This window comes from Aquarana catesbeiana, unplaced genomic scaffold (genome assembly GCF_042186555.1).
Source record: "Aquarana catesbeiana isolate 2022-GZ unplaced genomic scaffold, ASM4218655v1 unanchor211, whole genome shotgun sequence".
Lineage (NCBI taxonomy): Eukaryota > Metazoa > Chordata > Amphibia > Anura > Ranidae > Aquarana > Aquarana catesbeiana.
In genome coordinates, this window is record NW_027362637.1 from 2,357,526 (window position 1) to 2,371,603 (window position 14,078).

Sequence of the window (14,078 nt, forward strand, 5' to 3'; positions counted from 1 at the left end):
GCACGGAGGAGGACACGGGACAGTCGGGGGTGATCGGTGCGGCAGTGGGGGCCGTTACAAGCACCGATCTCCCTGTATAGATTTCAATAAAGCAGCTGAAAGCCGCTTTTTGGACAAAAAAAAAATTTCTCTAGATTAGATTTGACTACTGTGTTGAATTGGGAAAAATCCTATAAGTCGCATGCTGTGTACATTGCCCTGAGTGGTCCCACTCAAGTCTATTAAATGAGACCCACAGTGCAATGCATCTCAAACCATATGGCAACATGTTGCTGTGTGCAATCTAATGTAAATGAGCCCTCTCTGCAGCTGTGACTATCGAACCCTTGCATCCTGCTTGCACAGTAACTATTGGTAGCAACAATACCTAACAGGTGATACTTGAAATGTGCTCCGACGACTGCAAATATTGTACCTCATTCACCCAGATCTAATTTGCTTATCATCTATTTAAAGGCATTATTGCTGTAGTTATACTGAAAGTCTTGCATTGCAGTGATGCTATAATTCTAATGTAATACTACAGCTGGATTATACTTACCAGTTTTGCATTAAGAAATCAACTATGTGCAGGGAAGTGCGGTCTACAGATCTAACAGCTAGATGTAGGGCCGTCTCCCCATGTTCCTAGAAAATAAAACCACAATCAGCCATCTTTATCCAGACAGGCATCCAGACTATCTGTTCAATGACCACCTATTAGATAGTGATTGTGTGCAGTCTGGTTAATTTTGTAGAATATAACACACACAGTGGATCTTCTATAGCAAATCTTCTGCAATGTCAATGGTAGATGTCACCTGCCATTATTCAATCTCAACACCACAACCTAGAATACAGATTTTCTGCTCATTTTCTCATGAAGATGTGGTAGTGGTTAGCATTCTCAGAGCCCTGGTCAAGAATTAGAATGCCACGATGGTCTCAAAATCCAAAAATCTATAGTGTTTATAATGTGACTGTGAGACTACTGCAGAAACACAATCCCGTGAGCTGCTTCAAAGGAAGGGACTGATGCAAATATCTCTATGTATTTTGGTAAATCCCAACTCCAGGCTCACCAGTCCATTAGCTTACATTCTTGTAATATTAGTCTTATATATCCAGAACCACCTTCCCCACTTAAAGCCACATTACGATACATAACATGATCAAGTAAGGTGATTCCAGTGGCAAGATTGTGGACGCAGCACTACCCTTCCCCAAACAATATTTTTCAGGAAGAATAAACCACATTATACCACAGGAATGCCTCTTTATTTATGAAGTAACAGTGTATTTTTGTTAAATGAATAGGAAGTCTAGCTACGATGAGGGATGACCATTCTGAGTGTGGGCAGGGTTATATGGATACTATAGGGGTGGACCCAGCCAAACCTTTTGCCAGTGTTCCATCACCAAAATATAGCGTCATATAACCCATGATCTTCAAATTGATTCTTGTGTCTTTCACGATAAAGACTAAAATATATATATATATATATATATATATATATATATATATATATATATATATATATATATATATATACACACGCACACACACACACACATATATATATACACACACACACACACTGGATATAAAAAGTCTACACACCCATGTTAAAATGTCAGGTTTCTGTGATGCAAACAAATTAGACAAAGATAAATCATTTCAGAACTTTTTCCACCTTTAATGTGACCTATAAACTGTACAACTCAATTGAACATCAAAAGGAAATCTTTTAGGTAGAGGGAAGAAAAATAAACTAAAATAATATGATGCATAAGTGTGCACACCCATAAACTAATCGTTTGTTGAAGCACCTCTTGATTTTTTTACAGCACTCAGTCTTTTTGGGTATGTGTCTATCAGCATGGCACATCTTGACTTGGCAAGGTTTGCCCACTCTTCTTTGAAAAAACACTCCAAATCTGTCAGATTGTGAGGCCATCTCCTGTGCACAGCCCTCTTCAGATCACCCCACAGATTTCGGAGTCAGGTCTGGGCTCTGGCTGGGCCATTCCAAAACGTTAATCTTCTTCTGGTGAAGCCATTCCTTTGTTGATTTGGATGTATGCTTTGGGTCGTTGTCATGCTGAAAGATGAAGTTCCTCTTCATGTTCAGCTTTCTAGCAGAAGCCTGAAGGTTTTGTATCAATATTGACTGGTATTTGGAACGGTTCATAATTCCCTTTTACCTTGACTAAGGCCCCTGTTCCAGCTGAAGATAAACAGCCCCAAAGCATGATGCTGCCACCACCATGCTTCACTGTGGGTATGGTGTTCTTTTGGTAATGTGCAGTGTTGTGTTTGCACCAAACATATCTTTCGGAATTATGGCCAAAAAGTTCAACCATGGTTTCATCAGACCAGAACACATTTTCCCACATGCTTTTGGGAGACTTCAGATGTGTTTTTACAAAAATTTATCTGGATTTGGATGTTTTTCTTCGTAAGAAAGGGCTTCCGTCTTGACACTCTACCCCATAGCCCAAACATATGAAGAATACGGGAAATTGTTATCATCACATGTACCACACAGCCAGTACTTGCCAGATATTCCTGCAGCTCCTTTAATGTTGCTGTAGGCCTCTTGACAGCCTCCCTGACCAGTTCTCTTCTTGTCTTTTCATCAATTTTGGAGGGACGTCCAGTTCTTGGTAATGTCACTGTTGTGCCATATTTTCTCCACTTGATGGTATATCTAATGCCTCGGAAACTCTTTTGTAACTTTCTCCTGACTGATACCTTTTAAAAATGGGATCCCTCTGATGCTTTGGAAGGTCTCTGCGGACCATGGCTTTTGCTGTAAGATGTGACTGAGAAAATGTCAGGAAAGACCTACTAGAACAGCTGAACTTTATTTGGGGTTAATCAGAAGCACTTTAAATGATGGCAGGTGTGTACTGATTCCTATTTAACATGAGTTTGAATGTGATTGCTTAATTCTGAACACAGCTACATCCCTATAAGAGGGTGTACACACTTATGCAACCACATTATTTTATTTTTTTTATTTTTAACCCCCCCCCCCAAAAAAGATTTAACCAGGGGTGTGTAGGCTTTTTATATCCACTGTAGTCCAAAAAGTGATACATCACTAACTACTGGTAAAATAGTTCTGCACTAAACATTGCATGTTTGGATGTGTTGGGGACATTAGACTTGTGGGGACTGATAAACTGATGCAGAATATATCAGTGCTGTACAGTTGCAGACAATGAAATGTGTGTGCACTTACATGGCCATTAGCTAGTGGAATGGTTTCTGTAAGGTCCACACCATCAGCGTGCAGTTGCACAAGTGCATATATGTCTCTGTTTTTGACGGCGTCACACAGACCATGCAGTTTAGATGCATTGTCAACATATTTCTTCCTTGCATATCGTTTCTCAATGTACTTTGCAGTAATATAATCTTTCCTAGCAATCCTGCAAAAGAGGAAAAAAGAAGTACAATCAAATGGGTATACAGGTATCAATTATGGATAACCAGTAGATTTACAAATGTTGTGGCACTGCAAACACCAGCATGCTCAGACAGGGCAAAGGACTGTGTTTAGGACTACCAAAACATGACTGACAGTCCTTTTCAGACTCCACCCTTAGAAACCTCAATAAACAACAGTATGTTCAATGGAAAAGAAACTTGCTAATAAACATGACGGTTCTGTATAATCTCAACTGCAAAGAGTCTTGTGAATCCTCTCTGCAGACTTGCAAGCCCTAACCCCCTTTAAATGCTGCTGACCACAACAGTCCAGAGAAATAACAAGAGCCAAATTAGAATCATTTTAAGGTTGGAGAACAATTCTTATTCTGCTTATACTAAAGTGGGTCTTGGATAAAAAAAAAAAACACATTCATTCAACCAGCAGCATTTGTTCAGCAAGAATGCTGCCTGCAATGTATATACAGATTAACACCAGTATACCACATGAATATGGTGTATGATAATGCAAATATGGCACAGCCCATGTGTAAAATGTAAAAATATCATCTAAAAAATTACTTTCAAGTAAACTATATAAAAAAAAAAACTAAAAATAAGCATTGAAAATATGTATTAGTTGTTCTATCATTTTAAATATTTCTGGGAATTGGGCTGCATCAAGTTGGGGTTGTGCAAGTGTATTTTAAAGGATAACTGAACTTTTATAGTACATAGCACAATATACCCCCACACAGTCCTCAAAAAATAGGCAAGCCTATGTCCCTGATTGGGCCCCTGGGCAGGCAAAGGGAGCCGTTTATATACCACATAATCTGTTATAATAAAGTGGTTATCCTCTAAGGAACTTTCTATTACATTCTTCTATAATGAATTTTTAGATTTTTGTCATGCAGAAAAAAAAACACTGGAATTCTGGGTGTTTATGTGAGTGTGATCTCACTGTAACTCACATGTCACTACTGGATACAGGTTTCACAGTATCATCAGCAGGCAGGCCGACCTCCATGATCTCATTAAATGCTATATTCCCAATGTTTTTGGCAAGCTGGAAAAAGAATTTCAATACCTTTAGAAAAAAGTTCAGCAAATGTGACAAATAGTCATTTTTAACCTCAATGATTTTTAGAGGAAGAAAATGAATTAACATACACTCAAATATACTGTTTATCAAATCTCTTAGGGGCAACCTTTGTAAATGTCCTGCATTAATCATTACACAACCCAGTCCTAAAAAACTGTAATGCCGCGTACACACGGGCGGACTTTTCGACGGACTAGGTCTGGCAGACTGACGGACTTTACGAATGAACGGACTTGCCTACACACGATCAACCAAAGTCCGATGGATTCCTACGTGATGACGTACGACCGGACTAAAACAAGGAAGTTCATAGCCAGTAGACAATAGCTGCCCTAGCGTTGTCTTTTGTCCATCGGACTAGCATACAGACGAGCGGACTTTTCGACTGGACTCAAGTTCGTCGGAAAGATTTGAAACATGTTTCATTTCTAGGTCCGTCGAACTTTTGGGAAAAAAAATTCCGCTGGAGCCCACACACGATCGAATTATCCGACGGACTCCGGTCCGCCGGACCAAGTCTGCCGTAAAGTCCACTCGTGTGTACGCGGCATTAGTCTAATTATATTTCTAATAACACAAAGACTGCAAAGTGTTTCCAAAGGACTGCAGAGGTAGATCTCTACTTCAAATTTTCCAGCGTTGTGCCTTCCCATGAGGAGTTCTCATGGATCCTGCTTAACTGTTGATAATAATAAAAAAAACAAAAAAAAAAAAAACGATAAGGCTGGTTAGACTCCCTTTTAATACAAACCAGGTCAGCGAGGCTGGGGTACAGAAATCCCACTAGTGTTAAGATACAGGAAGGTGGGGCACAGCAGGAGCTCTAAAGCTGAACTCCAGCCTTACTTTCAGTCTTGCACATTTTCTCACAGTGTGCATTAGCAGCTGCAGCAATTTAGATAAAGCCTGCCCCACTTTCTGCCTGGAGGACATCCATTATCATCTAACCCTCTTACAGTGGGGGAAATAATTACTTGATCCCCTGAAGATTTTTTAAGTTTTCGCACTTACAAAGAAATGAAGGTTCTATAATTTTTATCACAGGTGTATTTTAAATAATAGGGACAGAATATCAACCAAAAATCCAGAAAAAACACATGATACAAATGTTATAAATTGATTTGCAGTTCAGTGAGTAAAATAGGTATTTGATCCCCAAGCAAAACATGACTTAGTACTTGGTGGAGAAACCCTTGTTGGCACGCACAGAGGTAAGACGTTTCTTGTAGTTGGTGACCAGGTTTGCACACATCTCAGGAGGGATTTTCATCCACTCTTCTTTACAGATCTTCTCTAAAACCTTATGGTTTCTTGGCTGTTGCTTGGCAACTCGGAAGTTTCTGCTCCCTCCATAAATTTACTATAGGATTAAGGTCTGGAAACTAGCTAGGCCACTCCGTGACCTTAATGTGCTTCTTCTTGAGCCACTCCTTTGTTGCCTTGGCGGTATGTTTTGAGTCATTGTCATTCTGGAAAACCCACCCATGACCCATCTTCAGTGTTCTGGCTGAGGGAAGAATATTCTCATCCAAGAATTTACAATACATGGCCCTGTCTATTTGCTCCTCAATGTGGCAAAGTCGGCCTGTACCTTTAGCAGAGAAACAGCCCCAAAGCATAATGTTTCCACCTCTGTGCTTGACTGTAGGGATGGTGCTCTTAGGGTCATAGTCAGCATTTTTCTTCCTCCAAGTTGAGTTAATGCCAAAGAGCTAAATTTTGGTCTTATCTGGCCACAGCACTTTCTCACAATCCTTCTCTGAATCATTTAGATATTCATTGGCAAACTTCAGACGGCCTGTACATGTTCCTTCTTGAAGAGGGGGACCTTGCAGGTGCTGCAGGATTTCAATCCATGGGGGCCTATTGTGTTACCGATGGTTTGTTTGGTGACTGTGCTCCCAACTGCCTTGAGATCATTCACAAGCTCCTCCCATGTAGTTCTGGGCTGATCCCTCATTTTTCTTATGATCATCCTTACCCCATGAGGCGAAATCTGGCATGGAGCTCCAAACCAAGGGCGATTGATAGATATTTTGTATTTCTTCCATTTGCAAATAATCACTCCAACAGTTGTCTCCTTCTCACCAAGCTCCTTGCCGATGGTCTTGTAGCCTATTCCAGCCTTGTGCAGGTTTACAATCTTGTCCCCGACATCCTTTGACGCTCCTTAGTCTTGTCCATGATGTTGATGTTTGAATGGAAGAAAGATTCTGAGGACAGGTGTCTTTTATAAAGCTGAGTTGTCATTAGGAGCGCCTTCTTAAATTGGCAGGACTAATCTGTGTACCACATAAGCACATACTGTAGCCAGTCTGTGGGAGCCAGAATTAACGTCGGTTGCTAGGGGATCAAATACTTATTTTACTCACTGAACTTCAACTCAATTTATAATATTTGTATCATGTGTTTTTTCTGGACTTTTGGTTGATATTGTGCCTCTATCATTTAAAATACACCCATGATAAAAATGATAGACCCTTCATTTCTTTGTAATAGAACAAACTTACAAAATCCGCAGGGGATCAAATAATTATTTTCACAGCACCCCATATTGACAGAAAAACACAGAATTGTTGACATTTTTGCAGATTTATTAAAAAAGAAAAACTGAAATATCACATGGTCCTAAGTATTCAGACCCTTTGCTGTGACACTCATATTTAACTCAGGTGCTGTCCATTTCTTCTGATCATCCTTGAGATGGTTCTACACCTTCATTTGAGTCCAGCTGTGTTTGATTATACTGATTGGATTTGATTAGGAAAGCCACACACCTGTCTATATAAGACCTTACGGCTCACAGTGCATGTCAGAGCAAATGAGAATCATGAGGTAAAAGGAACTGCCTGAAGAGCTCAGAGACAGAATTGTGGCAAGGCACAGATCTGGCCAAGGTTACAAAAAAATTTCTGCTCCACTTAAGGTTCCTAAGAGCACAGTGGCCTCCATAATCCTTAAATGGAAAATGTTTGGGATGACCAGAACCCTTCCTAGAGCTGGCCGTCCGGCCAAACTGAGCTATCGGGGGAGAAGAGCCTTGGTGAGAGAGGTAAAGAAGAACCCAAAGATCACTGTGGCTGAGCTCCACAGATGCAGTCGGGAAATGGGAGAAAGTTGTAGAAAGACAACCATCACTGCAGCCCTCCACCAGTCGGGGCTTTATGGCAGAGTGGCCCGACGGAAGCCTCTCCTCAATGCAAGACACATGAAAGCCTGCACGGAGTTTGCTAAAAAACATCTGAAGGACTCCAAGATGGTGAGAAATAAGATTCTTTGGTCAGATGAGACCAAGATAGAACTTTTTGGCCTTAATTCTAAGCGGTATGTGTGGAGAAAACCAGGCACTGCTCATCACCTGTCCAATACAATCCCAACAGTGAAGCATGGTGCTGGCAGCATCATGCTGTGGGGGTGTTTTTCAGCTGCAGGGACAGGAGGGAAAGATGAATGCGGCCAAGAACAGGGATATCCTGGACGAAAACCTTCTCCAGAGTGCTCAGGACCTCAGACTGGGCCAAAGGTTTACCTTCCAACAAGACAATGACCCTAAGCACACAGCTAAAATAACAAAGGAGTGGCTTCACAACAACTCCGTGACTGTTCTTGAATGGTCCAGCCAGAGCCCTGACTTAAACCCAATTGAGTATCTCTGGAGAGACCTAAAAATGGCTGTCCACCAACGTTTATCATCCAACCTGACAGAACTGGAGAGGATCTGCAAGGAGGAATGGCAGAGGATCCCCAAATCCAGGTGTGAAAAACTTGTTGCATCTTTCCCAAAAAGACTCATGGCTGTATTGGATCAAAAGGGTGCTTCTACTAAATACTGAGCAAAGGGTCCGAATACTTAGGACCATGTGATATTTCAGTTTTTCTTTTTTAATAAATCTGCAAAAATGTCAACAATTCTGTGTTTTTCTGTCAATATGGGGTGCTGTGTGTACATTAATGAGGAAAAAAATGAACTTAAATGATTTTAGCAAATGGCTGCAATATAACAAAGATTGAAAAATTTAAGGGGGTCTGAATACTTTCCGTCCCCACTGTATGTACCAGTCTCTGACAGGTACATGAATTGGGTGCAAGCACAGACACTTTCAGCGCTGTACCCAGATATCATTCTAAAGGATGTCTGTGACACCCTTTACGAATTCCCCCCCAGAGTGCCTGAATTCATATTTATATAGTCACTGAACTTCTCAGTGAATTTAGTATCCTTACAGGAGAGACTACATTATACTTTATATGATTTACAAGACATACCATAGGACCTTACAGGGAGGATGTTTTACATCTAGAATTTAAAAAATTTAGACATTTATAAAGGACAGGAATCCAATGATAGTTATAATACTGAAAGTTTTACTATGTCCTACCAACAGTTCAGAAGTTCCCAGGACATCCAGTGTGAGGGACTGTATTCTGGAGTAATGCACCCCAAGCTCTCTGTGAATTCCTGAGCACTCAATACATGTCAGTATACCCAGATTAGTAGAAAGCCAGGTAGGGTCTTTAGGGAAAAAAAAAAAATTCAGTTTTCATTAAAAGGACTACTAAAACGACAACACCAAATTCTAAAAGATTTAGCAAAAGTCTACTAAGAACATCACAACTATGTATATATAATTTTCATTTATAGGCTACATGCACACAGACATAAGAATGTTACTGATCATATAGACATGGTTTTTCTGGCACAAATGTTCCTGCATAATCAGTAAAAATGCTTGCGTTTAGAGAAGTTTAAAAGTGTAAAGATACTTATGCATTTAAATGCATATATCCACCTGATTTTTTCTGATTAATCCCAGAATGAACTATGTAAACGCATATTCAAGTGTCATATTCAAGTGTTTACATGCAAAAGTGAGTAGAATGCATGTCCTCAGATGCAGATTACAATCTGAACACAGCGCCTGTATACGCACCTTTTTGCATGTCCCCATTGAAAACAATATACCTTCATTCAGATCTGTAAACAAAAAATGCACTGAAATGCATTTTTTTTTCTTTTACAGATGTGTGCATTAAAACACATACTTTTACTGTGAAGTCTGCTTACCTATAACTACCATTTTTGGTTAAAAAACAAAAACAAAAAACAGGAAAACGATTAATGGGGGGCTTTAGTGGTAGCTTGACTAAAGCACATAAACCCAAGGTAAGTATAGTAACAAATCCTAGTTGCAATTTCGAAACACCCAATGAGAGGATAGTATGCGACCGGTCTACACTACGTGGCATGTTCACCAATACCAGGAGCCTGGTGGACAAGATGGGTGAACTAGAGATACTGTTGTACGAGGAGGATTTGGATTTTGTGGGAATTTCAGAGACCTGGTTCAACAGCTCTCATGATTGGCTGCCAACCATTCAAGGGTATATGTACATACAAGGAGAGTAAAATGGAAATCCCGCCTATTTTAAATAGTAGCACTCACCGAATGGATTTCGGAGGGTGTGATCAAAAATTAGACCAAATCAACACACAAAAAAACAAAAAAAAAAAACAAATAGATCTCCACACACCTACATGAGTTGAACTACAATAATTTTATTGCCTATAAAAGCGATACACATAGAAAAAAGCACAAATACCTATATCCCCCTATATGTTAGGCCAGAGGGGAAGGCCCCCAAGAGAAAGGGGAGGGTCTCTCTAGTGGTCTAACCTTGCCCAAAAGCTAAAACACAAACTGTGTAAGTGATGTATAGAGGAACCCCTCAAAAATAGGAGGGGACAAACAGATCACACAGTCTGCAAACCTAATCCCTCCTCTAGTAAAGAGCACTCCCTAAATATACCTGATAAAGACACGTAGATCACCCATAAGGCCAAAATCATGCAAACGATTCCTAATGTGGGGCAGTGTATTCCTGAGAAACAGGTTATATCTCCCTGTCCCACAGTGGAATGGGGCACAGCCTAAGATGCACTTAATGAAACCCACCCGAAGGGCTCCCAGTCGTCGGTCAACAAATGAATATATAGTACATCCTACTTGTAATCTTTTCCTGATTAATAGTATAGGACTAGAGAAAAGGAAGGGTTTTCAGATACTCCAAGGACTATATAAAGCACTCTCTATACAGTGACAAGTTGTTCAATTGTCACCGGGTGTAAAACAATAGCACTAATTCCTTATTTGTAATAATGTGAAGTTTTTCCCACAGCCTGTAGGTAATTATCATGATTTAGTCATTAGTCACACATATAGCTGTATAGTTGCTTTACAATCGCTGCTTTATGCAAAGTTTTCCACAATATTGAACCGAGATAAATCTACCAGTGTATGTCCAATCAACACAAATTGCCAGCCGAGTGATAATTGTCCAAATCATGATAATTACCTACAGGCTGCGGGAATAACTTCACATTATTACAAATAAGGAATTAGTGCTATTGTTTCACACCCGGTGACAATTGAACAACTTGCCACTGTACACAGAGTGCTTTATATAGTCCTTGGAGTATCTCAAAAACCCTTCCTTTTCTCTAGTCATATACTATTAATCAGGAAAAGATTACAAGTAGGATGTACTATATATTCATTTGTTGACTTACTGACTGACTGACGACTGGGAGTCCTTCGGGTGGGTTTCATTAAGTGCATCTTAGGCCTTATTAGGAATCCAGCAGAAAGACGCTCTGGTAAAAAAATAAATAAAAATCCAGCAGCTTGTCGCGTATAATCCCAGGTCTGTGCACTGTGCTCTCTGCAGTATGTTATTGGAAACCCAGGTCGACAGGGTAGCATCCCCCAGAGGGTATCCATGGTGGCCTGGGCCCACAAGAAGTCGATTGAATGATACTGGTCATCATGCAACCCATAACTGGACTGGTGCTGGGCCACAGAACAGATTTTCTGTAAGAGACCGAGCGGGTAACGATTGCAGCAATCCTCACCTTTATATTTTTTACACTATTGGGCTATTTATTTTTACAGTATTTATCGGCGTATAACATGCACTTTTTCCCCCTAAAATCAGGGAAAAATTGTGGGTGCGTGTTATACGCCGATCCCCCCACTGATTTTGCGGAGCGAGCCTCGGCCGCGGATATACATACATAGCCGAGTGTACTCTCACAGTCACGCCCAGTCCCGCCCCATGATGGACATAACACAGGGACTGGGCGTGACTGTGAGAGGAGCTAGCTGAACCTAGCCGAGAACACTCGGCTATGTATGTATATGGGTGGCGCTTGGCTCTGCTCACAGTCACGCCCAGTCCCGCCATTGGACCTGTGTTATGTCCATCATAGGGTGGGACTACAAGAGGAGCCGAGAAGAGCCAAGGACTGGCTCTGTATCTCGGCACTGGCGGCGCCATTTTCAGGCTGCAGATGGACACTGATAAGGCTGCAAATGACACTGGCAAGGCTGCAAATGACACTGGACAAGCATGCAGATGGATGCTGTGCAAGGCTGCAGATGGACACTGATATGGCTGTATTGATGGGCATTTAAATGTAAGTTTTTTTCCTTAAAAAGTTTTTTCCTTAAAATTCCCTCCTAAACTTGGGGTGCGTGTTATACGCCAATAAATACGGTAATTTTAAAAAATTGAAAATAAACTGGAATTTTGTTTGAAGTATTGCTCCATATCTTCTCTGCTGGAAATACATTTACATATATCCATGACTGCTAATAAGATTCAGCTAAATCAGATCGGAACGTATGATTCATGGTCCATTTAAATCAGACCTGTCACCTAAACATAACATAACTTTTAACTGTCTAGATGATTATCCATGCATTACAATGCCATCATCTAGGAAAATATTTGTGTGAGTAAAGGAGTTACTGGCATATAGCTTGTTTACTTCACTCTGCTTCTCCGAAATTTACATTGCCAGCATTTCCCGGCCAGCACCACAATCAGCAAATTGGCTCAGGATGGTCACATGGAGCTTAATGTAATAGAGCAGAGCATGGCAAATGATCACAATTAGGAAAGGGGTGAGAAGCTTGCAGCTGATGCAAGAATGTGTGATATTGTACACTGCAGTCCAAAATGTACTAAAACTGGAAAAGTAAATAGATTTCTGGTATAGACGTGCAATTCAATAGGATATCAATATATCCTTTAGAACCCATCAGCGATTGAACTGCTGGGCCTTGTTTATAAAAGTATGTGACGGAAGCATGGATTGGTCCGTATTGATACTACAACCAATCAGCTGTACAGTATAGGAAGAATAAAGAGAATTAAGGAAGTATTGCAAACCTTCTCATACATTTTCCAGAGCAGGATTACACCTCTTGTCATATTATTCTGTGACATGCAACAAGTCCTCTCTTTTTATCACAGCCAGAGGCCTGCCATGGGCAAAGCTGGGAGTATCCACTTGCACAGGTTCAAGAACTGGCGCTGCCAGAACACTTTACCAACATCAAAGGGATTTAAAAGGTGATTATGTCACTAAAATAAAAACCTATAAAAACTTACATCGCCAACTGCCAGCACCACCAATTTCTGCTATAATTAGGGTACTGGCCATCTAAATTCTCTTCAGAAATTGACAGTTTGGGGTAAGTCAAATTCCTGGTCCCTGCTTTGCTCAGAGGTTTCTGCCACCAACCCCATTCTTCATTACTGCGTCCCCTAATGACATGGGAGGAACAGGGGAATGCAGAGGGAGATCAATACCCCTGGAAGTCTCCACTTCTGAACAGACTTTAGAAGGCAATTTTAGTTGTTTAAATAGCTTGGGGTTCCACAGTGTTGGCAGAGGAGAGTTAAGTATTTCCTTTTTTTTACTTTGAAAGGAAGATCTGAATTTAGAGTTTGAGTTTAGTAACAGTGTCATTTCAGGCAGTGGGATGGTCTATAAAATTACAGATATGAATGGATAATAAAAAAAGAGCCAAGATGCAAAGACGGGGCACCCCAAACCTCCCCCCCCCACGTATGAGTTATAAAAAAGGAGAAATTTGGAAATCCACTCCCCCACCTTTTTCATTTATTAATTTTCTCCCCTAATAAAGATGTTAAATACAAGCAACTGCCCAGGTCAATTAACCTTAACACTTCCTGTTCTGTATCTTGAGTATGATCTTGCTTTAAAGTATAGCTAAACCCCAAAACAAAAATGTAACATATTGCAGCTTACCAGTTTTCAGAGGTGGGTGCTGTATTAGTTTGTGAATATTTTCAGCAAGTACAGAAAATACCTGTTGATCTTACCAGAAATGTCAGGTCCTTGTCAATTCCTGTGAGCAAAACGGGTAGGAAAAAAAAAAAAAACCTTTCTTTTGTAAGCTACTAACCCTATAAACCTGCATGTAATGAACGATGTGTATGAAGTCCAGCCTGGATGACAACTATGGTTACCTCCATAGATACAGTGAAGAAAGGGGTATAGACATTAATAGACAAAAAGCCTGTTCATAGCAGGATGACTAGTTGAAATTAAAGGGAAAAGAAGCCTGAAAAAACAAAAACTAAAGCAGCTATCACATCTACAAACTGGTAAGGTACAATATATTACATTTTTGGGGGGTTGGATATGCTTTAAATCATAGATAATGTAATTTGTTCTATTATCTTACT

The 14,078-nt window shown here is 40.3% G+C and overlaps 1 protein-coding gene across 2 annotated transcripts in view; it reads right to left on the reverse strand.

The window, feature by feature from the left end:
* Positions 1-14,078, reverse strand: part of ASAP2 (ArfGAP with SH3 domain, ankyrin repeat and PH domain 2) — a 349,346-nt gene that overhangs the window by 36,419 nt on the left and 298,849 nt on the right. For both annotated transcript variants that reach the window (XM_073611134.1, XM_073611135.1), the window contains exons 15-18: positions 8,900-9,033; positions 4,390-4,484; positions 3,228-3,417; positions 542-627 (exon numbers count right to left, since the gene is read on the reverse strand). In XM_073611134.1, the coding sequence (XP_073467235.1) occupies positions 542-627; positions 3,228-3,417; positions 4,390-4,484; positions 8,900-9,033 (505 nt within the window). The remainder of the gene's footprint in view (positions 1-541; positions 628-3,227; positions 3,418-4,389; positions 4,485-8,899; positions 9,034-14,078) is intronic.